The 27,872-nt window shown below is 43.6% G+C and overlaps 1 protein-coding gene across 4 annotated transcripts; it reads left to right on the top strand.

Moving 5' to 3' along the window:
• ZFYVE1 (zinc finger FYVE-type containing 1) lies at positions 1-27,872 on the top strand. Of its 4 annotated transcripts, none has more exons than XM_059819709.1 (13): positions 1-18; positions 1,191-1,381; positions 1,519-2,055; positions 15,743-16,247; positions 18,180-18,394; positions 20,524-20,630; positions 21,633-21,741; positions 22,318-22,415; positions 22,522-22,639; positions 23,016-23,186; positions 23,966-24,146; positions 24,659-24,772; positions 25,851-27,872. In XM_059819709.1, the coding sequence occupies exons 2-13, from the start codon at positions 1,310-1,312 to the stop codon at positions 26,081-26,083; spliced, it is 2,460 nt and encodes an 819-aa protein (XP_059675692.1). In that variant the 5' UTR covers positions 1-18; positions 1,191-1,309; the 3' UTR covers positions 26,084-27,872. The 4 variants fall into 4 exon arrangements, with proteins under 4 accessions (XP_059675692.1, XP_059675691.1, XP_059675690.1 ...); XM_059819708.1 differs by lacking the exon at positions 1-18 and adding an exon at positions 451-476; XM_059819707.1 differs by lacking the exon at positions 1-18 and having other exon boundaries at positions 1,131-1,381.

Raw genomic sequence — 27,872 nt, 5'->3', positions numbered from 1 at the left:
CGCCTTCCCGTCTCCGCGGTGAGAAAATAACCCTGGAGTTCCCCGCGATCAGCTGATCCCGGCTGACAACGAGGGGAGCGGGCGGAGGGCGGCGGGGGCGCGGGTCCTGCCCTGCCCTGCCCTGCCCTGCCCAGCCCTCCCGGGCGCCTCGCCTGCATGGTCGGGTCGCTGCCCCGGCCCCTGGGGGAGGAGAACCGGGACACCCCCCCGGGCGCGGAGGGGACGGGGAGGAGGAGGAGGAGGAAGCCGCGGCCGGGACCCGACTCCTTAGTCACCGGGTGCCGGCGGGAGGAAGGGGAAGAAAGGTGGCCGACGGCTTGTAAACAATAGCGCGGCTTGCGGCGCCCGGTGCCGCGCCGCCTTTGTTCCCCGCCCGCTGCCGCCGCTCGGCGGGAGGAAGCCGGGGGCTTCCCCCTTCCTCCCCGGCCGCTGCTTAGAGTGAGGCGGCGGCGGCGCGGCGCTGGGCGCAGCCCCAGGTAGGTGCGGGGCGCGGGAGCGAGGCACCGGCGTTACGTAACTACGGCCGGCTCGCGGGGGGCCGCCCGCCGCCCCCGCCCGGCCCAGGGGCGGCCGAGCCACAAGTGCCGCCCGCCGCGGGGCAGCGCTCCCGCCGGGCTGCCCGGCGCCCGCCGCCGGCGGCCGCTCCCCGCCGGGTCTGGAAGCCGGCCGGGGAGAGAAGGGGGCGCCGAGGCTGAGCCCGGAGCGAGGGCGGCTCTGTGCGGGCTGGGAGGGAGGGAGGGAGGGAGGGAAGGGAGGCGGCCGAGGGCCGGTGCGGGGAGGCAGGGCCGGGGCCCCGCGCGGCCGGGAGGCAGCGGGTCGAGACAAAGGCGGCCCGGTGCGCAGCCCGCCCTTAGCGGGCGCTGGCTTCGGGAGCCGGCTTCGGCAACTTGGGTCGGAGGGGGAGAAAATCCGTCGTCTGTCAGCCTGGCCGCGGCGGCGAGCGTTATCCAGCCGTACTAGAAGGAGCGCACAAAGAGAGCGGATTTTTGTTTATCTGGTGAAGCACATCAGGAAATTCCCACAAATAAATACTGTGAACTCTGAAGGAGGAGCTTAGCTGGGGAGGGAAAGCAGAGAATTTTCTAGTATTGACACAGTCCTCTGCATGTGTGTGTACATCTCTATGGACTTGTGCATTTCTAAACCTTTTTTGTCTCTGTGTCACTGTCTCCCTTCGTTCTCTGCTTCAGGGAAGTACTTGCCCTATCTGCTGAAGTACACCAGGCTGGGTTTTTTTTCTCATGGCTGAAAATGTGTTATACAGCTAAGCAGAGAAAGAATGTATACCGGCATTTGGGTATAACGATACATGAAACCAGCCACACTGTTTATTTTGGAGAAAGAAACCTTTGCGCTTAACAAGACTCTTCCTGGGAGGCAGGTCAGTGTATGAATATTACAGAAACGTCTATTAATTATTTAAAATGAAGTGCAGACAGAATTCCTGTTGTGTTTCTTTCCCCAGAGAAAAATACTAAATTTGCAACTGACTCTTAAACATATAATTGTTCAAAACAGAAACAGGAGGGAAAAACATTGCTTGAAAGAAATCTGAAGATGAGCGCCCACACACAAACTGCAGAGAAAGGACAGAACACGACACTCCTGTGCCAGGAAAGCTATGTTTGCAGTGGGACAGATGAAGCAATCTTTGAGTGTGACGAGTGCAGGAGCCTACAGTGCCAGCGTTGTGAAGAAGAGCTGCATCAGCCGGAAAGGTTACGGAACCACGAACGGACCCGTATAAGACCCGGCCATGTCCCGTACTGTGACTCCTGCAAAGGTGCCAATGGGAACATAATGCACGCCAGTATGACAGGCTCAAGGCAGATAGCAGCAGTGAGGTGCCAGGTGTGCAAAATCAACCTCTGTGTGGAATGTCAGAAGAGAACGCATGCTGGGGGGAACAGAAGGAAGCACCCTGTCACCGTGTACCATGCTGGCAAAGCCCAAGAGCAGGAAGAGGAGGAGGGGATGGATGAGGAGACCAAGAAAAGGAAGATGACAGAGAAAGTTGTGAGTTTCCTCTTGGTGGATGAAACTGAGGAGATTCAGGTAATAACTGCTGTGGTTTGTTTGAACGGGCGAGATTCTTTAGTTTCTGTCATAGCCTAACAGGTTGCTGTGATGCATGATTAATACTTGAAGTATAACTGGCAGCAACGGTAACAAAATGAGGATAGCCAGTTAAGTGGCACTGAGTGAGTATCTTGGGCCAAAAAGACACAGTGCCTTGGAGTGGCCTTGCTCATGAGTTCCTCAAAAGGTCAAGTTCATTAAAACCTTACATGTGGCAAGAGCCTCCTCTAAGAGGCTTGGTAAGTGAAGCTAGTGGAAGAATTGACTCTGTACTGAGACACACACAACTAAGATAAGAGCTCTCTCTGCAGGATGCTGATCATTCCTGAACAAAATTGAACTGAGAGGATTGCAGTAGATATCCTGCAAATGGGAGTGCTGGCAGCCAATCTCCTACCGTATGACTAGGAGTAGGCACTGTACCAAGCAGTGCTAATGCAAGATTACAGCCCCCTGCTACCCTCCTTTAGCATCAGTAAATCTGTCTGATTTTTAGGAATAGGATAAAGTAGAAATAAGGGTCCGAAGTGTGCCATCCAAGTCCTACAGACGCCATGGTTAAGCTGTATTGCTTGTCACAAATGTTAGCTGTCTGCTGAAAGAGGGCAAAATTGGCCATCAATTTGGAGTAGTCCAGCTGGTAATAGTGGTAGAAATACTAGTTGACTAGGAACAGCCTCTCAGGAGGCATTAGCTTAGAAAGTCTAGCATTCAATATATGCAGTTAATTAACTTTTCTGTTAGCCCTTATATTTGGTGAGCGTAAGCACTTTACAATGAAAAAACACTTTACAAATGTAAAAACAGCAACATCTGAAAGTCACAGAGCAGGTTAGTTACACAACTAAAAATGCAGCTTCATCTTCTGGCTTCCAGTTTGCATCCTTTGTGTTTAAACCTCATTTAGGGGCGCTGAAAGAAAATGGGTAGTCACCTGAAGACTCAATATCTGGTTGCTCTAATTTAACCTGTTCATGCTACCAGTGGTAAAAAGAGTTGTGATGATATTCTGATTGTTGGTAGATTAGTTATTTGTATCTATCATAGTAACAGTCAATGTATCTGCCATACACCGCAAGGAAATGTGACTTAGGTATCTTGTATCTATTCTATACTATAGAAGAGTATATATGTACACTGTAATTATACTATTGTATAGAGTAGATGCAAGGTACTTGAGACACATTTTGGTCAGTTCAGGTGTACTGATTGACTAATTCTTGTGACCTTTGGAGGGGAAAGGGAGGAAAGGATGATAGTCTTTACGATGCATTGACATAGGAAAACACACTTGCAGGACACCGGTGACTGTAAACTGGGTGATTGAGTTTCAGGTGTAGTGGCAGTCCTAAGTTTGTATGCCTCTCCTAAGCACATGCACATTTCCTTGTAGTGCAACTATTACTTTAAGGTGCAGACTTTTCAATAATCTTTGTCTGGCCACTAGAGCAAGCTCTGAAATGCCTTAGAACAGGGCTGTCCTGGAAAGCTGCTCACAAGCCGTGGCTGTGTGTGGTTGTACTGGTTTAAGTTGTCTTTATACTCATGAATCTGGAAGCCTTATTGAGGCAGACTTTTGGCTGCCACTTCCAAGCAAGTGCATTGCTATTTAAATGTCATGGGCAATAAAGCCAACTTCCTTATTGGGACAGCAATGGTCCTTTATCAGATCATAGCAATTTGATCAGAACAGGGTTGAAAAAGTTCTCCAAAAATGATCTTGCTTCACTATCAAGATACTGAATCAGAGCTCTTCCATCTGGAGTGATCTTTTCTTCCTCATAGCTGAATACTTACGTGACATCTCACAGCCAGTCTCAAAGCGGTTTGAGAGTTTTCAATTAAAATATTTTCTGGCAGCTGAACTTAGAGTGCTTGCTATTATAATGGTGTTTCTGCTAGCGAGCATGAGGACCTTTATTTAGAGAGGGCTGTCAGATGACTAGCTAGCACTGAAGACATCTTCTGTAGCATCTTTTGCTCTTGATAATACTGAACAGCCAACTGAGCTATAGGAAAGTGATCCTCAGTCTTTTCTTTTGTGCTTGTCATTAGCAAGGTCATTGCTGAATACATGGGGAGAAATCCTTAGAATGTTCTTTATTTAAACCAACTTTTTGTCCAAAAATGCCAAAACAGTAATAACTTGAAATGTGGAGATTCAGGGTTTGAGGGTGTGTGGCTTTTTAAGCTTGAGCAGACAGGAGAAGGAATTATCAGAATTATGGAGTCCAGCTATCTTTAACCATCTGTTTTCTGACCTTTGGAACTTGAAGATTGTTGCATTAGTTAGGAAATAAGAGAGGAAACTGCTGATTTGCTATCAGTGGTAGATTCTGCCATAGCAATATTAAATGCTAGTCCTACAAAATTAGGCAGAACTAGTTACGCTGCTAAGCAAACGTGATGGATCGAGATACTCACTGATGCATACGTGTTTACAAACCTCTAACTTGAAAGTAGTTCAATGAGATGGGAACACGAGGCAAAGAGATTTCTTTTTTAGCTTTTTTTGGAACTTGGAGTTGTTAAGCTCAAGTGGTTATGTTTCATCTCATTGTTCCTTTTGGCTTCTTGGAGGTGGTAGCTCTGAAACTGAAGGACATTTATAGTGTGTAAGCAATGACTGAGCTAGTTCCAGATCCAGAAGCGATGTAGATTAATCCATAAGGAGCTGTGCCTGAGCAAATTAGTTTAGCTGAGAGGTGGAGATTCTCAGCTTGGGCTCAGCATTGCACTGATACAGCTATGATAATTCTGGGATCTGCATAATTGTCTTTGTGCCATGTTGCACAGATGTGCTGGCCTGCTCAGAGCTAGTTTGGAGCTTTTTGCAGGCATACCATAAGCTCAGAAAGCTGAGGACTTCTTGTGCTTGTTTCAAATCCACTTAGTCAGGAAAGTTCCCATTTTAAACCATTGCTTGTGAAGCAGTTGTTTGTAGAGAACTAATGGTAGCTTAAGTTCATATCTGTGAAATACAGGCTTCTCTGTGATTTTCATCATAACAGCACTATATCTGAGCACCTCAAGAAGAGATTGGTTATCTCATGTTAAGAACATGCCGTTAAAGGCTAAATCCAAGTTTGCACTGCCAGTCTGTGGAAGAACCAGAGAGAAAGGTTGTTCCTTATGGAGTCCAACCCCAGCTGTCTCACACGCCACACAGCCTCATGCATTGTGACTCTTGTGAGTTAGTCCCCCGTCATCTTGACTTACGCCACGAATTTTCCTTTCCTTCTTCCAGGACTTGTCGCCCCTCGTAAGACTGTATTGACTTCTATCAGAAAACAAATCTTGTCTGTGTTTTACAAATTGGCATCACTTGCAGTTTAGACCACGTTCTAGGTCCTTTTTCTCAGGCTGTATTATGCAGTTTCTCTTTACACAGTATTAAACTTCTGGCTTTATTTATCGCATATCTAAAGCTGAGACTTCAATCAAATTGTTCTTGATAACTGCAGCATCTGTTTGTTAATTGGCTCTGTCATAGACTATCTTCCTTGCTCGTCTCTACTCAGAATGATATTGTGGGGATTACTTCCTCAGTCAATTGCTTCGGTCATGTCACTGCTCTCGTTATATCTTCCACAACTCCTCTTTGCTGTGTTAGACTCAAACTGTGTGCCTTCTTTTTTTATGCGTGTAAATCCCTCAACTGAATCTCCTGATCTGCTCTGTCAAGATGTCAGCTCTCCTTTCTTATCTCTAACTAGCTGAATTTTCAAACAAGCATCATTGTGCTGTTACTAGTGCTGCCCCTTGCACAAAGGAGGCAATTCCCTTGAGAACTTAGAGAATCATTTCATTGATTTTGTTTAAAACTCATCTATACTTGTGGATCTATTAAGAAAAACACAGCAAAATACAACACTAAAAACACGACTCAGGATAGGATAGTTGTTTCGAGTCCTGATACTGTCTCACTGTCTCTTAACTTTTCCACGTGTCTGTATCTGTCTTTGCATAAACATAAGTATGAAAGACAGTTTCTGGAACAGTATCCGTTTTTGCTTTGTCTTTACACAACACCTTTGCAATAGAGCTCTTTAGCATAAAGCAGGGAGTTAAGTGTCAGTGAACTCTATTTACTACTGCTTCTGAGGTAGGGGAGAAGAAATGCTTAACAACGTATAACAATTTGATATTGTTATCTTGGGGAACAGACGTTGAGACTTCTTGCCACAGGATCAGAACTAGGTTGCAGACTCACTAGTGGCTTCTATGATAACGCTTTGTCCAAAGCCCTCATTAAGGACTCGGCACATATACTTCATAGAAGCAGAGAAAGTCTTTAATTGACCCCAGAAGATAGGAGACATGCTTGATTTTTATTAATCTGCCTTAAAGAGTTCACTGATCTTTGACCAGAAACTAGCTCTGTCACAAGAAATCACCCAATCTCTGGGCAAAGAAAAATAAATGGTGCTGACTTTGTAGCCTGCCTTACGAAGGAGACAGGAAGAAAAGAAAGTTTTGCCTCTAGCTAGTCACAAAAATAATATCCCTAGCAGTATAAGTTTATGTGGGAGAAAGGAGCATACATTTATTACTGGGTCTCCCCTGAGGTACCCACTATGAACTCCCTTTCTTCAGTTAGCAAGGTCTTTTTGTTTTGCCAACAGACATCTCAATTTCCTAAATCCAGCCCCATTCCTTGAGTTCTTTTTATTCCTGCTAGCAGGGTTAGACACCTAAAGCTCTTCCCCTCAGCAGATACCGAGCAGGATCTATATAATGCTTTGCAGTCAGTTTAGATGACACAGAATGACCCATAGCCCTTACTTAAATGCAGACCATTTTGTACAATCATTAAATAACCAGCCTCTAACAGTGTAACAGTGCACGTGTCCTCCTCTGTCCCCTCTTGTTAAAAAGTTAAAGATACAGAGTGATAACTCTTCAGGGGTGCTAGCTGCTTTGCTTTTCTCACTCCCACTGTAAAGTTGATGAAAGTACTGTGATTGTTTTTCCTTATTGCCTACTGATTTGAGCCTGGCCAAAGCCTAGGGATGAGAGAATGGAGAGTCACTAGGAATGCTTCTTCTAGTCAACTATTCTTTGTCAGTCAATGCAAGCTAATGGTGTCTTTTCTCCTAAGAGAAGATCACAATTGCTTAAGTCTTATGGCTTGCCATTGTAGTAGAAAAGCATTTGTATAGCAAATAGTACTAGTTCCTGTGACACTCTTGCTTGATTTGCTGTTGGGGGGATGTTTTTGTTTTGTGCTTTAGGGTAGCACAGTCAGCTGTAAGTTTCTGGGAATTTTAATCCGTATCCTGTAAACTGAAGAGTCACAGCTGGTATATTTGTCATGGATGTAAAGAGGGAAGAAGTGTAGAAGGATCCAAGTTTTTTAGGTCAGTGTGGTCTGTTGGATCAGGATATGTAATTGCTGTCCCTCATCACTGTTGCTGTACTATTGATGAGTTTTCCTCCTCTGTGCTTCAGAGAGGCTTTCTTGCCAAAGTATTTTTGGGAGTTTGCTGTCCTGCACTCTAGGAATTTTTCTCTTATTACTTTGCTATTTTTCAGTATTCCTCCCATCCCAGTCTGTTATCAGTTTTGCAGTTCCCTCTCCTGCACTAAAGTACACTGTTTTTCTGTCCTTGGAATAAAGTAGTAGAAAAACTACTTGGCAATTGCTGGTTAGGAGTGTTCTTTCTTCCACTGGACATAGACCAGTATTTTGAAGAGTATTAGAAGACAGGAGAGGGGCCATCCATTCAACAAATGCACAGCTCCTTTAACAGTCTCAGGCTGACTCCTAGCTAATTTGAACATAGCCACTTACAAATATTGCTTTTCCCTGGAATTGCTCTTGCACCTTCTTCATGATGCAGCTCTCCTGGGCCTTAATTAAAGTCAAATCTCTTCCTGTCTCTTTTGTCCATATGCTGAAATGAGTGCAGGAGTGGAAGCAAAGGAGAGCATGTCATGGGCGAGGGAAGCTGGTAGCCAGCCACTCTGGAATTACCCACTGTTTGATTTGAGGAGTTCCTGAACTTAGTTCAGTTCCTGAACTAAATAGGGTTGGTGGGGGGAAGGGGGTGTTCTAGTGCTTCCTCTTCTGTACCCCTCTTTCTGCTTACCCAGTGAATCCTTTTGGGCTCCTGGCTGCTGCCAGCAAGAGCAGGGTGCGAGTGCTTTGGGGTGTGTTCAAGAAAGAAAAGGGAACTGGCAGCTTGCTGTCCTCCAGCCATTCTGTCCTTTCCATCTTCCCCACCTTCTCACTTCTTCAGGGGTCACTGGGAGGCAGATGTTGCTGCGGTACACCTTTTACTTTTTTTACTTGGCTTGTTAATGCCTTGCTTTAGGATTGCATAAAGGCAGAAGTTTCACAGTCCTTTCGCCTGCCTGTCAAAACACCCTGCAATTGGGAAAATTACCTATTTTCTAGAAAGAGTGGAACTGTAATACAGTAAGTTTGTAAATGCCCCTCTTAACAAGGACAGTGGTATAAAGTAGTGTCCACACAGGTAATCTAGTTACCCTTAATATTAAGGAAGACTAACGGTTACAGATGAACTCACTCACTGACTTGCTGTCTTCTGGGTAAGTCTCTTCACCTGGATGTGGTCTCTGCTGCTACAGCTGTGACATTGGGGTGGTAACTGGTAGCTGTGTGGCCAAATTAACATCCATGGAGAACTTGAAAGGTACTTAGGATACAGAATAATGATTTCTACTTCATTGTTTATTGTTCTCTTTGAGAGTTAGATGACACTCTTAAATTAGCGTTTTTTCTGCAGGAGTTGCATTTATCTTGAAGTCTTTATTAGTTTTCAGTTTCTGCAAAAGTAGTTTTTAGCTAGCAAACAGGTTAGTGGGCTCTCTAGTCTTATTTCTGCTTTCAGCAGTTTGATATAACTCAGTTGTCATCTACAAGGGTAACTTATCTGCTAGTAGCAATATTTCAGTCCATATTGCCTCTTGGGTTAGGGAGGAGTCCAATCAAATTGGATTACCTCCCATCCCCTTATGTTTTTTTCCACCGCTGTCTTAAAACCATTGAAATAGGGTCTCTCTCTTTGGGTAGGGTTCTTAAGCAGGATTTAACTCTTATCTCTTTATATCTTTCAGGAGAGAGTCCTGTAACAGACATGGGTTTCAAACATGGGCAGCCTCCACCCTTTGTTGCAGGGACCTGTAGGTCCTATTGAGACTCATTCTCTTAGGCTCTGTACAAACCCATGAAAATACTGTCCCTGAATTCCTTTGCCAGAGCTGTGGGAAGCAACAGGATAACTTTGGTCTGAAAAAGATACTCAGTTCAGGGACACTATTTTCATGGGTGTGTACAGAGCCTAATAGAACAAATCTCAACTAAACCCATAGGTGGTACATAGGTGAAGGCAAATAAGCAGCTACAAAAAACTTCAGCTTAGAAAACACCCCTAATACAAATGCTTTCTTTTGGTTGAACCAGACCTGCACCCAGCATGGGGAATAAGACCAAAACTAGCTGAAGCTGAGGAGGAGTGTTGGAATCTAACCTTAAATCCTCAGGTTGTGTCTGTCCCCTCCTTTATTTTGCCCTTCCTGCATCCAGTGTCAGGTCACTCAATTTGGGCTTGAGGCTCTGTAGGACTCCTGTCCTGAAAATGTTGATGTCCACTGTCAGCTTGGCTGAAGTCTAAGAGATTACTGAGGACAGTAATGATAAATGTATTTAAGTGTTTGCTGGGTCAATGATTAATAACTTACTCCCGAGTACAAGATTGTAACTACTGGTATGACATACGCATAATGTAATATGACTTATTACAAACTAATCCATTGACACAGCCCTTTTGGGAAAACTCTTCCAAGCTACCACAAAATGCTTACATAGTAACAAGTAACTCTTTGAGCAGCAGAATTAATGAAGTCTAATTTTTGAGATGTCTGCCTTCCATTACCCAGTGCTTACCCAAAAGACAGAAGATGTGGATAAGCAGCAGTATCTATGCTATCATGCACCAGCCAGCATGCTTACTGGCTAGCAACTATGGGCATGACTGCTCAACTTAGTACTGTATCTTGGTGGCTGTGTGGAGTAGACAAGAGACAAGCTTTTTTCCTCAGAAAGGTTATTAGAGTTTTTCTTTTCTACTCTGCTGTTTATTTTCATCAACCTTTTAGGAAATTCGTGTTTTAGAGGCAATTATTTCTCTATCAAATATATCTGTGTATTATGGATTATTAAGTTATATGTGAAAGACTCAGGTAATGGCATAAATGATGTTTTCCATGGGAAGTCCTGCAGAAGAAAAGGTGTAGGAGACAAACTAAGGTAGGAAACTAGAAACAATCGGCCTTGATTCTTCTTGAGCACCTGCTTATGATCAAAAACTTCTCTCTTGTTTGAAGGCCTCTAAAAGCTGGGAGGCAGTAATGACGACCTGAGGTCCTTTCCAGCCTGAATTAGTCTATGATCTTAGCAGAAACAGGGTTTGAATTATGGTAGTCTAGAGCCCCTCTCACAGCTCTACAGATGTCATGGGTTTCATAGCAGAGAGGTTCTCTTCCTCACAGGGAGCTACCCAATCTATTTTCTCACTTGGCAGCAAGAAACATATGGGAATATCAACAAAAGTTTCTTCTGGGGCAAAAGCAGGGAGTTTCTAGCTGCTTTTTCAACAGCCTGTGGCACTTGAGTTGCTGGGGTAAGCCAGGCGCACTTCTTTGCATTCATGCGCTGCCTTTCTGGGAGTGATCGTGAGGAGCTCTGCAGAGGTGTGAATTCTAGATGCAGCACTGTACTATGGTGCAGGTTATTCTTAGATTTGTCTTATAGGCTTTATAGGTTTCTCTCTTGTTTGTTTTCAACATACACTGAAATTCTGATGTAATGCCCTAATGGTAGGACCTGGGGCTTTAGGCATGCACTCGTAAGACTTTTGTGTGAATCTACCTCTGGATAGAAACTCAGTTTTTTAGACTTAAAACATAACTGCCAAAATTTAGAAGCTGTGTCATAAAGAACTGGTCTGTGTTGAGGTGGGCTGATCTGACAGATCTGTTCTGTTTCCAGGTTTAATGCTTGATATGATACTCTGTCCTTAGGATCAATTACCTATAATTGTCTCAGTTTTGTGTTTTAGAAGTTCAGGGCTGCTTAAGAGGTTGCAGATCTTGTTTTAGCTTGCTTTGCCATTTCTCCCTCTGATTTCAGGTGTTAGTTTGAGTTCTTGTAAACATTATATTTTTGAAATGCTTTCTGAACTGTAAGTGGAATTGCTTGTATTGCCAGTGTTAAGTAATGCTTTAAGGGAAATAGTATTTTTTTCCCTACTTGATTGTTTTCACTGCTTGTACTTGAAGACTGATTTGTTCCAGATGTTTGCAATTTTATGCTGGTATATGTTTGGATGTGCTGTTAATCTTGTAGCTTATTTTTCCACTCATTGAAAAGTGGTTTAAATTTATATCCTCTGTTGATTTAGTAGTTGTATATCAGAAGATATTGTCGTCTGACAACCAGCACACAAGCCTAATGACTCATAAATTTCTTTATATGATGGTATCTTTCTAGATTGCAGAAAATGTATTTTAGTTATTAAAAATGTTAAAATTGGGTCAAGCAAAGAGTAAGATTTCAAAATTAAACAACAAAAGTACCAATGTAAGTCAAAATGACAGTGTAAGACTAGCAAATGAAGGCGCTCTGATGAATACTATGCCAAGCACTCTTGATGTTTGTTTTGAGCTATTGTGTCATTGTGGCACAGCCCTGGCTTTGTGCACTGCTTCCATGAATATTAGCGAGCCTTAAAGTGTTCATAAAGAGTTTTAAAAGGAGAAAACTGCAGTAAAAATGTCTGGTTCACTTAATGTGTTTGTTTTGCCTGGAGGCAGAGTTAAGGTTGTATGAGTACAGGTCATTGGAAACTCCATGCTATTTTATGGATTTTGTTCCTGAGCTTTTAACATGTTATTGTTTTAATAACATTGTTTCCAAGAAATTCATAGGCAGCAATGTCGTTTTAGCAGTTCTTGTTTCTTGTCTTTGCCTAAACAGTTCTCCTTTTATTATGGCTCGGATCTAGGAAACTTGTTATGTTAGGTATAATAAATTTCCAACTATGGGTGACGAGGAGGCTTCAGATCTAAATGTGTTTCATGGCAGCACGGTATGAGGTTTTTGTGTCTGTCTTGGAGAGGACTTTAGCTGTAAATTTCTGTTTTTCCTGCTGAAGACCTTCACCTTCAGTTCAGTTCAGCTTGGATGGAGTGACTGCATGGGGGGGCTGGATGACAGTTGCTAACAGAAATGTAGTTAAAACTATAAAAGAAGGCTCACCATGATTCTAACCTATGATGGAGTAAAAAATACTCTTTTTAGAAGAGAATCTTCTAAGATCTATAACAAAAGTATAAATGAGTCTCTGATACTAGAAATGGCAAAATGGAGAAGGGGCTGGAGGGACATGCCACTTGTCTTAAGTTAGGCATACAAAGTTCTCATTCTTAATTGATGTTGCTGTGCAATTTAAGGAAGGTTTCATATTTACCCTCTGCTGTTCATGTCAGATGTGGAGCTCTTGGGCAATGTGGGAGTGGGCACAGCTATGGAAACATGAGTCCTTTTGCAGAAGGTGGTACCATGCAAACTTTTTCAGAGATGAGAAGTGGGACTTGAGCCCAATGGGGATTAGTACTTTGACACACTTACTACACCCACTCTGACTTTAAATGTCTTAAAGGAACTTGTTCAAGGGAAGTAAATTTCACTACTGATATGGGGATTGTTTGGATGACTCTCTGAGAGTATCATCCCTGTGCTCAGCAGTGATTAAAGATGACAAGTTCACAAGAGCAAGGAACACCCATGACATACAAGCATATTCAACAAAAGGAAGGGGTTAGGGGTTTTTTTGGTTATATTGGTTTGTTTTTTGGTTTTGTTCCCCCCTCCTCCCCATCCATGGAATTTATTGTAACAGGATGTTGCAGGATCCAAAACTATAACTAGGTTCACAAAGGGGTTAGGCAACCTCCTAGAGGATAAATCTACTGGTTCTCTACCAAATATGAGCGTCTAGATGCAACCGCTGCTTGGGAAGTCATTTGACATCTGACTACTGAAAGCTGGTAAAGCATGCTAGGAAACATTTACTCTTTTCATGTCTAAGTTCTTTCACACCCATTATGGAGTCCTGTGAGACACAACATTGGACTAGCTGGACTTTGGTACATTCTTGTGCTCCTGGGTGACTTGCTTGTCCGAATCACTCCTGAGTTCTGTCCTGCAGGGAAGTCTGAAAGAGCCTAGAGCCTTAGAAGGGGGTAACAGCTCAGTGCTTTGGGTGTCTGATTTGATATTCAGAGTAACTTTACTACTGGAGTGATCTGGATTATTGATCTGGAACCAACTTTTCTTCTGTCTGGCTCAGCAATCCAGCTTTTCTTCCCCCAATGTTGCCCTGGCATCAGCAGTTGTTAAAGTACATTGAATGCTGAAAGAAGACTGGTGGTGTGGACATTTGCGTTAGCTCAGCTTGGGACAATTTCAGCTGCAGTAGAGTTTGTGTGAGCTGACTCCTGTTTCTTACTGGTGGGAATGCATTGCAGAGCTGCCCTTATCCCTGTGGTCCCTATTGTCTTCTGTGTCTTCTGACATTACTGACTCAGCCCCTTCCACATACTCTCCCAAACGGATACCAGAATAATAACCAGTGCTGCCTGAAGGACCTTAGTTATTACTTGTCCTGCCAATACTTAAGCAGCTGTTTGAAGACTGATATTTCTTTGGGCTGCCCAGGGAGTCCGTAACCAGAATGATCGCGTCTGACTAGGCACTGACTCTGGCAAAAAGAGGGTCTGCCACCCGTATGGTAAGAAGTTTGGGAGGTGGGAATTAAAGCCAGAACAATCTGGAGAAGAAATTATCATACTCCTTTTTTCTTATGTACACATAACATTATTATTTCATCAGATCTGTGAATGTTTTTAGGAGCTATCCCAGGAACCAAGAACTTCCTTTAATCCACAGAGAAATCTCCAGAGACACTAAGAGAAACTGCATCTGTCATCTAAACTACCTCTCTGATGACAAGCTAATAATCACAGCTACCAAAAAAGCAGACCCTTTCTTGTGCACATGTAACTTGAGTGTGTCTGGATGGTCTCCCACAGACACCAGAAAAGATTCTGTTGAGAGCATTTTGATTTGTTTCCTGTTTTCTTCCACACTGTGAGGCTGCCTTGAATGCTTTGAGTCTGTGACAAGATAGTGCAGCCCCACAGTCCACAGTTTTTCTTTCTGAACGCTGTTCCCAACCACAATCTGGGACACTGGTTATTTTTTATTTTTTGGCACACTGGCTGTTTTTTATTTTTCTTCAAAGTCTGGATGCTGCTGATAGATTTGACCAGAGCAAATGGGGCTGGCTGAGCCTTAAACTAATTTGCTGATCTAAGAATAAACTTGTTCAAAGAAACCATTTATTACCTCATGGCCTCTGTGGATTGTGTATCATGAGACCTTCCAACTGTCCTCGTGGGGGGGAAATAGCTAAGGAGCTTCCAGAAGTTGAGAGGCAGGCGAGAGGGGATGGAAGCCCTGCTCCTTTCAGCTGATGGGGATTCCTTGAGGGGGGAATCGTGACAGAGGAGGTGAATTTCTCAAAAAGTGTCTCTGTCATATTCTTCTGTCACATATCACGTGGATAAAACCTGTTGGAAGAAGAAAGAGCAAGTGATAAGCAACCATAGCCAGAAGCATGAAACCTTTGAAAGGCAAGGTTGTAGTCTGCAATCAAAACAAGGCAGGCTCTCGTACAGAGCCCTAACCTGTTTCATTGCTTGTTTATCTGTTCCCTCGTGCTCTAGTATCTGAACAGAAAATGCCCTATTCTCTAACCTAAATAGCATGATGCTTGTCATTTAATCTATATGAAGCTAAAGAGAAGTTACCTGCTGACGGCTGTCTACTCTCTTTTGGTTTTGTGTGTGTGTTGTGGGTTTTTTGTTTTGTTTTTTTTTTTTTAAATAAAAGCACAATACAGTAAATTACGAAATGGATCATTGAGGTAGTTGTGGCACTTCTGTAAAAGCCAGTTTGACCTGCTTCGACCGCCTGACTCTGGTGCACAGCTTTGCTTTCTTCTTCTCTGCCCCTCCTTCCAGCTGAAGGATCTATCAGCTGGAGAGCAGCGGGAGTGGGATGGGCTGTGTCTGAGAGCCCCCGGCTGTGGATAGATGCTGCACAGAGGAGCTTTTTCTCCCTGAACACGTGCTCAGCCTCTGTGGATGAGGCAAGTTAAGGTGACAAAAGCACTCCCCTGTTTTGCACCTGAATTTGGATGCTTGCCAGGAGACCATGCTCCAAGTAGCTGTTCTGGCAGACTTGGGAGTAGGGTTGTGTGCCCTTCTCTGAAAGGCCTGCCTCAGGGAATGGGGTGAGGTCCAAGAGGTTTCACTAGATAGGTAATCACAGTGAGGCATCACTTGCAAAACAGCTGTGTGATGGAACAGCCTAAATCTCATTGATGTGTACATGTTACAAAACTGCTTTCTAATATTTTGCTTTGGACTTCTTGGTCCTTCAGAAATTTACGATGAAATCTGAATGGGAAGTAATCACTCTCCTTAATCTTATGAATCCTGGAACCAGCTGTGTTTTCAGTGTTGTCTGCTCCAATTGCATAGATATAATAATTTTCTCTTTTTTTGGAAGGTAAGGAATGAAGAAGACTTTATTAAGAAACTGGACTGCAGTCCTGACCAGCATCTAAAGGTAGTGTCCATCTTTGGGAACACGGGGGATGGCAAGTCTCACACCCTTAACCACACTTTCTTCTATGGCCGGGAAGTCTTCAAGACGTCTCCAGCCCAAGAGTCTTGCACAGTTGGAGTCTGGGCAGCCTATGACCCTGTCCGCAAAGTGGTGGTAATCGATACAGAGGGCCTCCTGGGGGCCACTGTGAACCTGAGCCAGCGAACACGGCTGCTGCTGAAGGTCCTGGCCATCTCTGACCTTGTCATCTACCGTACTCGTGCTGACAGGCTCCACAATGATCTCTTCAAATTCCTTGGTGATGCCTCGGAGGCTTATTTAAAACATTTCACCAAGGAGCTAAAAGCTACCACAGCCCGCTGTGGCCTAGATGTTCCTCTGTCAACTTTGGGTCCAGGTGTCATCATCTTTCACGAGACTGTGTACACCAAGCTACTGGGCTCTGGTGAGTAGGCAGTAAGAAACTGAATTACAACATGCTAGACATTATCTATGAATTATCAGGTTGCATTGAATATTCAGCATTCTTTACTACCACATAGAAGATGCAGTGTGGGTTTTGCTCTCACTTGTTCCAGTCTGGGAGCCAGGCTATGGAAATAGCAGAGCATTCCCTGATGGATATCTGACTACCCCAGATCAGCTAGAATAATCCTCTTAGCCGGCTGGGCATTGGTGCTGACTAGTCATGATGGGAGTTCTGTCGGCCGTAGGAGGGGTCATCGTGCAAGATCATGAGTATGGGTGATGTGGCAGGTGAAGGTGAAAACGGAGACACCCTGGGATTTTGGCAGGGATATGCAGGATCCTGCTGCAAAAAATTAAAATAAAACTATGTAGAGACTAGGATGGGCAAGAATAATGAAACTGATGAATTTCAATACTCACAGTACCCTCATTCTACTATTCTAAATTCTGTGGACCAACGTCGTTCTGAGGCTGGTGTGAAGTTGGGGCTGAGGTTGTGGCGGCACAGAGCTGATGGTTTAACACCGCTTTTCGCTGTGCAAGTATCTGATATGGCCAAAGCAGCAGGCCCAGTGCACTATTATTCCCATTGCTTTCGCTGTTCTTCACCACTACGTTCAACTTGGCTCGTGACGTACTAGATTATGCGTATTTAAATTGTGTACTTTATTTGTATGTCTGAGTGAAATTCACTGTCCTACGGAATTCGAGGCACATTTTGGTTTTGACTATACAGGGATGTAAATTTCTTCTCTTGGCCCCATTTTTTCCGTGTTTCAAAACGCATGATGAAACCTTTCTTCGTTCCGTCCATTTCTGATGCTTTGATGAGCAAGAGCCCTAATGAATTGGCCTGCAGCGGCTGAGAGGCAGTCCTGCTGTCTGTGAACATCTGGGAGTCTTCTGCTGTGTAATACCACAGCAGCTCCCTGCTGGCCCACATTCTCATTTTGGCTTTTCTAACCAGTGAGGTCTTGAGCTAGTAGAAGAACTTGGCATTCTTTCTGGTCATTATTAGAGAGCCTTCTTAATTACTTTTAACTCACCTGCCAAGGCAGTTCCTTTTATTATATACCAATTTGCTGATCAGCAATTTAGAGTTTCATATAATTGTTGAAATTTGCTGTTTCAGCAGGTTGGATTTAGTGACCCATAATGATAGTTGCACCTGTGTGCAAAGTCAGGCTAGTAAAAAAAAAATTATATTTTTATGATCATTTCTGATAATAACAGGAATAGGAAAGAAACCTCTTAGCGGGTAGATTTGCAGCAAGCTGTAACAATCTGTCTCGATGGATAATTGAGATGAGTGTGTTTAGGGCAGGGAAGAAGGGGGCCTGCCTTACTCTGAAATGTACAGCAGATTCTTGGAAGCAGGCAGGAGAATGTGGTCGGCTGTATGGAGTCTGACCTGATGTGGTCAGTTCTGAAGTGCTTCACCATGTACAAAGGGTTTATAGCGGCTTGGTCTTCCTTGCTACAGAGTTGGTATGGAGAATAAGCAACCCATGTAAGGTTCATGTCCTCCACTTACCAGGTGCTACAACTAGCTATACCAAGTTATGATCTGGTGAGAAGAGCTAACAAGTGTGCTGAGATGGAGTTTCCTTATATTATGTCATGAATTGCTTCTTATTCCAGACATCTGTGTTTCCAAACCTAGATGTTTCTGGTTTTACCTGTGGAACTTGGTCTTGGAATCTAAAGCTGTGTATCAAAAAAGAGAGACTGCTTTTGGAAACAGTTTGTTTCTTTTCCTACTTGTAAAATATAATGATAAGTGCATTCCAGATGTATTAGAAGGTTTCATTAGAAAAACTAGCACTGTTGCACATGAAGGTACTGTGCAATTTAAATATTATTTTAAACAATGAGTTGTTTATATACTTGCTGATACTCTTATATATAGATCATCCTTCTGAGGTTCCTGAGAAGCTCATTCAGGATCGGTTTCGGAAGCTAAGCTGTTTTCCTGAGGCTTTCAGCTCAATCCACTACAAGGGAACAAGGACATACAATCCTCCAACAGATTTCTCTGGACTTAGGCGAGCTGTGGAGCAGCAGCTGGAGAACAATACCACTCGGTCACCTAGACAACCTGGGGTTATCTACAAAGCACTAAAAGTAAGTGGAGATGAGTTCGCCACTATCTTTATTTGTATCACTGTTGCTAGTAACTGTCAGTTGCAGCTAATAAAGGTAGAGCATGTGGACCAGTGACGCAGACTTGCAGATATCTGGAGATAAAGCAAGTCTTCCATGAAGATGATGATTTTTGTGTAACAGCCAGGTAGGCTCGGTAGTTTCTTTACTTTAAAAAAATAAACACCTTAGCAAAGACCCTGAAAGGTCAAGAAAAGATGAAGAGCAAAACAGAGCAAAATCAAAAAACTGAACCGGGAAGAAACTGACTGGGGAAGAAAAAAATAACTGATGTTGTGAGTGACAAGCACTTAATAACAGTGATTTACAAAGAGGAGGCCCAGAAGGAGTTATTGGTGAAATTCCTAAGAATGGCCTCAGCACAAGGGGAAGGAATGCAAGAGACTTGGAGGGAGTTAGTGGTTGGCAAAACCTAGCACTGAGTGTGGTGTAATCCAAGGGCTAGGAAGGAAGAAAAAAAAAAAAAAAGAAGGAGGGAGATGTGTTGGTAGCTAGCAGACAAGATGGGATCAAGCCAAATGATATATCATTTCAGCGGTGCAGCATCAGATCAGAAGGCTGATGAAAAGGAATTGGAGAGAGTCGCTGGTGATTTTCTTAGAAGGTTTACCTTGCTAGGATGTCAGAGGGATTTTTGGGTCTTCAAATTTGCAGTCTGTTCTACAGGTTTCCACACATTGCTACCACTACATGATTAGCATCATATTTTCATTGGCCTGAAGAGCACAGCTGTCATCAGGAAGGGGTGGGCAGAGCTGGGGCATATCTGCAGAAGAAGATAGTGTTAGCAGTCTTTTCTGATGTTAGTCACAGCTGTTGGAACAGATAATTCCAGCTGCTCTGTGTTTGGGGTAGCTGAAGCACAGAAGGAAATGTCAGGGTGGCATGTACACAGTTCCTTGTATTAGGGAGCAAGGGGAAAACAGCTGGAGTGGTTAATTCCAGTTTAATTTCTAGGACTTTATTGTAATAATCAAGTAATGCAGTTTCAGATATAGTTACTAGTATACTTAAATTCATGTCCAGTAAAGTGGTTGCTGTGTTCAGATCACTACTGACTACAAATTAACATTTTTTGCTTCACTTCCTGAGGATGCAAGGCTTGCTAGAGATCTGTGTCCATCTCTAACTTTTGAATCCATTGGCCAGTCAGTCAGTCAAGCTTGAAAGAGATGTTAAAGATAATTTCCTTGAAATTCTGTAAAATCAGATGTCTACATAGAGATCTTGTCTGAGAGAAGCTGTGGTGAGAGATATACATATGTCTGTGTGTATATGCAGTCAACCCTTGTAAGACAGCAGAGATGCTTCCCCTCACCCCGCTCCCTGGCAGGGCAGAGGGAGGAAGAGAAAGGAAGGCAGCCACTATAGTTACCTCAGCTGTAGGAAGAGTTTCAGTTAGACCTTATGCCTTCAAAGATCTTAATCAAGAAACACCCTAACCATCTGCTTTGTTCCAGTGCCTTTTTTTTTTTTTAAACGTAATACCCAAAAGAACTGAAAAAGTTAAGTGTGCCAAAGCTAAGGACTGACTTAATCTGAGAACAGATGCTCCCAGGAAAGGGAAAAAATCCCTTTGTCTCAGTCTTGCAGTTTCACTAGAGAAGAGCAATTGTTCAATGGGCCAGAGGAAAGCTCAGGGCAGCACTTTCTGAGCTGAGGAGCAATGAGTATGTTCTCACGTACTGTGAGAAATGACTCTTTGAGTTTCCTTCTGGACATTTCCAGAACGTAAAGCCCTTTTAGCAAGCACCCTGCTATTTTGGGCATGGGTTGTATGCACAGAGGTGGATGCAAACTTCTACCACACATTTCTGCTGTAAAATGCAAAGTAGGGGCAGGAGGAGAGGAGAAGAGTAAGTGTCTTACAAGCATTCAGGTCACTTCCATACAAGTGCAAGATTTGTCATCTTGCTTGGTTTCTAATCCTTGTCTTGGCTTCCAAGTTAGTAAGACACTATTTGTTAACTATGTACTCTCTCTCTGCCTCTCCCTCCAGTAAAGGAACCCATGCTTTTGCTTGCAAAAGCTTTTATAAAATGTCTGCATTGCTCTCAGTTCCTTACCAGTTCATTCTTTTCTGTTGACAGGCTCTAAGTGACAGATTCAGTGGGGAGATCCCTGATGACCAGATGGCTCACAGCTCTTTCTTTCCAGATGAATATTTCACATGCTCCTCTGTGTGCCTCAGCTGTGGGTAAGTAGATGAGAAATGCACCCTCATCCTTCTAGAAGATAGTGCTGCCCTGGTCTGCAGCCATAGAACGTAAAGTTTCTGTGACATCTTGACACCTGACATCACCTGTCATCAGCTAGTACTTCCAGGCAGAATTTGCTTAAAATTCAACTCTTATGTGAATTGGACGGCTGTTATTGCCATGTCCCACCTGGGTGCATGGTCTTTGCCTACTCTATTTTTGTAGCAAAAAAAGGCTAGAAACTTGTTCTGCCCATATCTTTTCCCCAACGCACACATGGCAGCAGGAAAGGAGTGTCTAAAGAAATACCCTGAAATTTCCCGTGGTGATTTTTGCTGCCATCTTTATTACCTAAACGGCATAAACAATCATAAAGCACACATCATCATGCGCGTGGGCTGTGTTCAGTGACAGGATCTAAATGGAGCCCCAGGTTTGCTTAGAGCTTGGCTTGTAGCTCTCTGGGAAGAGCTCAAAGATTGAGCCCGGAAGGGCAGTAGCTGGCAGTCAGTGCTCTGAGTCCGTGAGGTACTATAGCAGCGTGATGTTACGGCTGATTATGCTTCTGGAAACATTTTCTCTCAAATGTGATACGGTGCTACGTTCCTGCTCTTGTGATACGGTGCTACGTTCCTGCTCTTTTATGCTCATTAGAGAATTTCTAGCAGCTCCTTGCAAAGGCTGCAGTGTTAACTCTGTCCTGGTCAATTTCCATTAGTCCTTCCTATAATTCTCTGTGAAATTTAAATGGGCTACAGCGATCATTTCCTGCACTGAACTGCTGTGTGGTGCTGCTTTGTACTGTGAAACAGTTGCTACACCTCCTTCCAAAGAGCCTGCCTTTCAATGATAAACGGTGTCATTGCTGTAATGTACAGTTGTGAAAATGGTTCGGGGTTACAATGCCCATACAAATGCAAGATAGTAACATAAATGAACTCTTGGTGACATCTGTCCCTTATCTAACAGCATCAGCTCATGGTTTGCTTTTGCATACTCAGGTGTGGCTGTAAGAAGAGCATGAACCATGCAAAGGAAGGAGTCCCTCATGAATCCAAAAGTCGATGCAGATATTCTCACCAGTATGATAACAGAGTCTACACTTGCAAGGTGAGTAGCGACACAAGGACAAAGTCTGAAGAATGGAGAAGGAAAGGATGGCCCAATAAATGAGGAATATCACAGGCATGTGCCTGTTTTCTTGCATTTTTTTTCAAATGGGAGAGGTACTCATGGCCTTGACAAGAAAAATTGATCCCCATTTAACTTGTATTTTTGCTTGGAGAGGTGATCAGCTCTGCATGCTATGTGTCATTTGCTAGCTAAATTGTGAACCCAACTGCTCTCAACCCGGGTGATGTTGACCTTCTACACACTTGATGTGGTTACTCTTACTTGCTTATGCCCATTGCTTGGTATTAGCCAATTTTTCTGAAGGATGTGTGCAGGAGGCAGGAAAATTTTCAGCTACCATCATGGTTTTTAGTGTTGTAGAAATATTTCCCTGATGTCATTATTGATAGTGGGTTTGGTTTTGTTTTGTTTTTAAATCAGTTCTGATGAGTGCTCTCCTTGGCTGTGGAAATTACTGTATGCCAATTATATGCTTTATGTGGCCAAACAGCTGCAAGACCTGGAGTCTGGGATTCCCAAGAATGCAGTTTTAATTGAGCCTTTGTGTTATAGGCTTGTTACGAACGAGGGATGGAGGTCAGCGTGGTGCCAAAAACCTCTGCTTCCACGGACTCCCCTTGGCTGGGCCTTGCCAAATATGCCTGGTCAGGGTGAGTACTGCAGCTGAGATCTCTCTGCTCTCCATTGCCTCTACACTGCCTGGTGCACTGGACTTCCAGTATCTCACTGAGGTAACCCCGTCTTCCTCTTCTGCAGATACGTGATTGAGTGTCCCAACTGTGGGGTGGTGTACCGCAGCCGACAGTACTGGTTTGGCAACCAAGATCCTGTGAACACTGTAGTAAGGACAGAAATTGAGCATGTCTGGCCAGGGGTAAGTCTTGTTGCTGCACAGTCTTTGAGTATGTGTGCAGCCATGCACACGTTTATGTTGGTTCTTCTGGACATTGATGGAGAAAATGGATTGGCCTTCACTAGAGCTGGTCCCTATCTCTGCTGTTTAAAAGAATCTTTGTGAGGGCTTTCAGTCATCTTTTGGCTATCTTGAAATGGCTAAGTTGCCAATTTATGAACACTTTGTGTGAATGATACACCATTAAAACCTACCCATGTTTCAAAGCAGGGCTGGTGAATATTTTCTCATGCTTGCCCTCCAGTTTAACAGGAGCAGTGGGTTGCAGAGCCATCTGCGTCTAAAAAAATGAGGTTTCCCTGTTTTTATTCTCAAATTAATATCCATTTCATTCCAGACTGATGGATTTCTGAAAGACAACAACAATGCAGCCCAGCGTTTGTTGGATGGGATGAATTTCATGGCACAATCAGTATCTGAACTTAGCCTGGGACCCACAAAAGCTGTGACCTCCTGGTTGACAGACCAGATTGCCCCAGCTTACTGGAGACCCAACTCTCAGATTCTGGTAAGTAGCAGCTGCTGTAGAGAAAAGCTTTGCATAGCTAAAACCCCTTTTCCTCACCCTTTAAGTAATATAGTATTTTGCAGATTCCAAATGCTTGTTGTTTTATTTCAGCAAGCACTTCTCCTACAATTTTGAGGAAACTGAAATGCTTTCAGGTCTTCCCATTCTTGACTCAGCCAGAGAAAGTATGAACAGAGACTCTGCTCAGCCCTGCTAAAGAGACTGTTTCCTCCCTACTTTTTGTCACCTCCTGTCCCAGCAGTATCACAGAAAATCCTGGCTTGCATGAACTTGCTCTTCAAAGCAAAGAATCAACATCTTAATTCTGGCTACTGCAGTTGATAGTACTGTCTTTATAGATGCAGAGATTAAACTCTGGTTTCATACCAAATGCAAAAAGCTGGTCCCAACAATTCAACTAGAAAAGGATTTGCTGTGTCTTGCAGGAAACAGATACTTCTTCAATGAAAACTGCCTGCTGAATTCTTATCCCCTACAAAGATCAAATACCCACCATTCAGCTCTGCATGATGTGGCTGTAATTATTTGTGATTGTGAATGAAGGGATCATAGCAATCTATTGGCTTAACCACTGTACATCTTCCTGTCTGAATTGCTTCCCTAGGGTAAAGTTATGGGACTAGTAGCACCCAAGTCTTGGGTGCAATCATATTTTTCACAATTTCAGTCTGAGTCTTGCCATCCTGAGACTGTGTTCTCTATTTTTCTATTCAGGAAGATTAAACTAACAGTTTTTCTTTCTATGTTGTTCTGATTAGAGTTGTAATAAGTGCAACACGCCTTTTAAAGATAACGACACTAAACATCACTGCCGGGCCTGTGGAGAGGGCTTCTGTGATGGCTGTTCTTCCAAGACCCGTCCAGTGCCTGAGCGAGGCTGGGGACCAGCACCAGTGCGCGTGTGTGACAACTGCTATGAAAATAGGGGCATCCAGTTAGGTAATTTTGAGTTGATAGTGACAGAATTATCCCTGGGCAATAGGTAGTCTGAAGTCTTTGTCCCTGGCTTCGGGATCACAACCATTCCCATTGGGTGTAGACAGTGTTGTTAAACGGGGCTTTGGCACAGACTTTTTAGTAGGGAAGCTCAAGAACTCAATGTCTTCTGTCAGGAAGATGACCCTTGCAACGAGCTACCATATATCTGACCCCCTGACAAAATTATTTTCTAATTGGATCTTTACTTTGTTTTTCTGGCACCTGCTGATGGTGTGGAGCTAGCATCAGATCAGGGATACTGCTGTTTCAGCAGACTATGTATTTTGTCCATTACTGCCGAAATGAAAGTGAAAACTGCAATCCAAGATTGGCGATGTGGGAGATAAAGACTGAGGAGAGGCTCCAAGCGTCTTTTGGGTTTGCTGCTGGTTTTTGCTAACGTAAATTAACTAAAACTTGGCAGAAATTGTGCTGGACGTAGGCATTGAGCCCTTTACTCTTGTGTCATGCAGATGTGGCTGAGCTGCCTTCAGATGAGGAAGGGGGAACACTTATTGCCAGGAAAGTGGGGGAAGCTGTGCAGAACACTCTTGGAGCAGTGGTGACAGCCATGGACATTCCCTTAGGTGAGCTCTGTTCTATTCTGATGGATTTTTTTTTTTTGTCTAGAGGCATTTTTGTTTTCACAGAGCAAAATTTCTGATTAAACTCCAAGACTTTGTGTGACAGATTGGCACCTCTGCTATGATACTACTGGTGGTTGAGAGTTCTACACCCCCCTGCACCTCTCTCACTTGATGTTTCCTCCTGGTTTTCAGCACATTGTTTCTGCAGTTCATACCTTCTCCTTTCTCCCTGTTGTGCAAATCTGTGTGCACCAAGCTGGGAGTAATTCATGCTCTCATAATGCATCACTGCCAGCTGGAGTCCCTAAAGACTGGCCAATTAGGAAGCATTTTATCAGGTTTGGTTTTCTTCCAGGAATGCTGAGTGCCTTTTAAGTGTGTTCATGGATACTGCTGGCACTTGGTACTTCTGCAAGGGAGGGCTGAGAATCTGAAGCTGTCCAGGTTGGTAATGATGGGAAAGTAATCAGTAATATGATCTTTAATGGTGAGCTTAGTACAGTGAAAGTTTGCTGCTCTTTCATATGCTGGGCAGTAGTTCAGGTGTGTCAGCAAACACTTTGCATTTGAATCTTCTGTTGTTGGACCGGACTTCCTACTCAATGTGCAGATCATCGTTTCACTGCTTTGCCTACAGCATATCCTGCTGTCACTCTTGTGGGTGTTTGTTGTCCGACTCAGTGAAAGGAAGAATAAATCCCTTTCTCAGTTCAGACAGTACATGCGTTTCTGAATGTGTGTTTTAGTGACTGTGGTTTTTTGGCCACAGCTGAAACTGAAGGTAGGGAAAAGCAAGTGTCTCAACCTCTCGAAGAGTCTGAGTAAGGGAAGATGCCACCATTTAAGGAGAAACAATCTGTCCCTTTGAAGAAAGGCAGAATGTGGGAGAACGGTAGAACAGCCTCAGTGGCTACCTGTTGTGCTGAAGTATTCTGTCAGTAGGTCCTCTTCCCCTAACGGCAGTGGTCTGACTTGCAGTGTGTGAGTACTTCCACTGGAGTACATTCTTGACATGCTCATGTTCACAGATTATTTTCTTCTCCCTCTTTCTCATCCCCCCACCTCACTTCCTCCATAGGTCTGGTAAAAGATGCTGCCCGACCTGCGTACTGGGTACCAGACCATGAAATCCTGCACTGCCACAACTGCCGGAAGGAATTCAGTATCAAACTCTCCAAACACCACTGTCGGGCCTGTGGCCAGGGATTCTGTGACGAATGCTCACACGACCGCAGAGCGGTTCCCTCTCGTGGATGGGATCACCCAGTCCGAGTTTGCTTTAACTGCAATAAAAAGCCTGGTGACCTTTAACCCCAGGCTCTTCTCCAGATCTTTGCAATTCCTTATGTTCTCAGGGTTACAAATGAAAATATCTGGTCTCCCTTTCACCTCTTAACCTGTTGCAGCCAGAGTGCATGTTTTCAGTTTCTGGCCTCCTCTCGTGTTATATCCATCTTGGAACGCTGGGAAATGAGCTTACGTTCAGCCTTTAGGTTTTAATTTCAAATTAAATGGGGAAGGGAGGGAGCTCCCTTGTAAATGAGCAAACCAAAATCCAGTGTATTTTATTCCAATTAAAAAAAAATATATATCTATATATATGTATCGATGTATAATTTAGTATATTAAGAATGCGGTTGGCTAATGGAGCTTTGAGTATTCCTAGTTCAAATGATGGATGGTGTTGTTCCTTACTTATACTGGATCAGACTTAGGGCCTTCTGATTCTTCTTTTGGAACGTCTTGCTGATCACGATGTCCTGTGAGGAAGGTTTGGACTCTGTGCTGCCAGGAAGTCTCTAGTGTTGATGTATGAATTACACCTGGTAATTCAACCAACCCTACACTGGAGGTGCTGTACTTCTGGCCATGGAAAATTAAACCCAGATTCGTTGACAAGTTTGTTTGAACTGTGATATGAGCAATGGTCTTGCAGTGCAAGAGGTATCAAGTTGAAATAGACCCCCTGATAGAGACCAGTAGAGCTCTGAAAAGTAAAGCAAATCATATGGCACAAGGCAAAGCATTCTGATTTTGCCATTTCAACTTCAATACCAGATCAAAAGGTAGCAGGGTCTTGCTCTCTCTGACAATGTTCTCATGTACTCAGGTTTTCCTCAAGTTTCTCTGCCAGCTTGTTGCAGTTAAAAGTTTTGTCCAGAGCAGAACAAGAGAACAAGTTATGTAGGCAATTCTGAAATACGAAGTTTGAGTTGTTTGGGTTGTGATGACTGTTTTCCCCCTACTTTTTAAGTGATCCCGGAGTCTCTGGAGCCTCTGTGTTCTCAGATGTGGTTGCATAGAAACTGCACAGATTTGACTTATCTTTTTTCTAATAATATGGACTTACAAATCCACCTGGAAAATGGGAACCTTTCATCTTTGCTCCTAGCAACTGGCACTCGCTGGACTTCATCCTTTTATTAAAGGACTGCAATGAATTAACTGATTTTATCGTCAAAAGCACCACTTAACCTAACTAATACTGTCTTGTACTGTGGATTTTTGGTTCCAGTTATAAGAAGTAAAAGACTGTTGTGGATTGAACTGCCTAAAATTCTCCCTTCTTGGCTTACATAGACAAGAATTCTTCCACCACATGAGAGCTGCCTCCTCTGGGAGTGGCTGGAGTTTGATGCAATGTCCTGGAACTGTGGTATTTTTTCCCCAGCTTATTAAATGTGCTTTTGTGTAGATGAGTGCCCAACACCCTGTTTCTGGACTGTATTATTAAATTAACTGCTATAAAAGACTATCTTCCGAACAAGCGTACTGACTTTTTCCTTGTAACAAGCAGTTCTCACTTTGTCTCTGAAAGAACGTACTCACAAAGTGATTGCCCCTTCACAACTACATCCAACCTACACACGGAAGTAGACTTGGAAGACGTTCCAGGACACCTTCGGTACTGACCGAATTTACTGGGGACTGTCTAATGTTTTTGTAAGCAAAGTCTGCCATAAACTGACAGTTGCCTAAGGGAGGGCACGAGTAGGTAGAAATCCTCTCTTAAAAGACATTCTGCACATCCGGCATAATTCTGTGCTTCAAAGTATTTTTATTTTTTTAATGGGTGAGCAATGTGTTCTTGGTTTGTAGG

Source organism: Gavia stellata, chromosome 7, assembly GCF_030936135.1.
Source record: "Gavia stellata isolate bGavSte3 chromosome 7, bGavSte3.hap2, whole genome shotgun sequence".
Lineage (NCBI taxonomy): Eukaryota > Metazoa > Chordata > Aves > Gaviiformes > Gaviidae > Gavia > Gavia stellata.
This window is presented reverse-complemented; position numbering and strand designations above follow the sequence as displayed.

Excerpts from the sequence above, each read along its gene's own strand:
- ZFYVE1 (XM_059819709.1), top strand. The coding sequence starts at position 1,310 with ATGAAACCAGCCACACTGTTTATTTTGGAGAAAGAAACCTTTGCGCTT. Across the intron at positions 1,382-1,518 it reads AGACTCTTCCTGGGAGGCAG|AAACAGGAGGGAAAAACATT; the intron begins GTCAGTGTATGA and ends TGTTCAAAACAG. Across the intron at positions 22,640-23,015 it reads TTGAGCATGTCTGGCCAGGG|ACTGATGGATTTCTGAAAGA; the intron begins GTAAGTCTTGTT and ends ATTTCATTCCAG.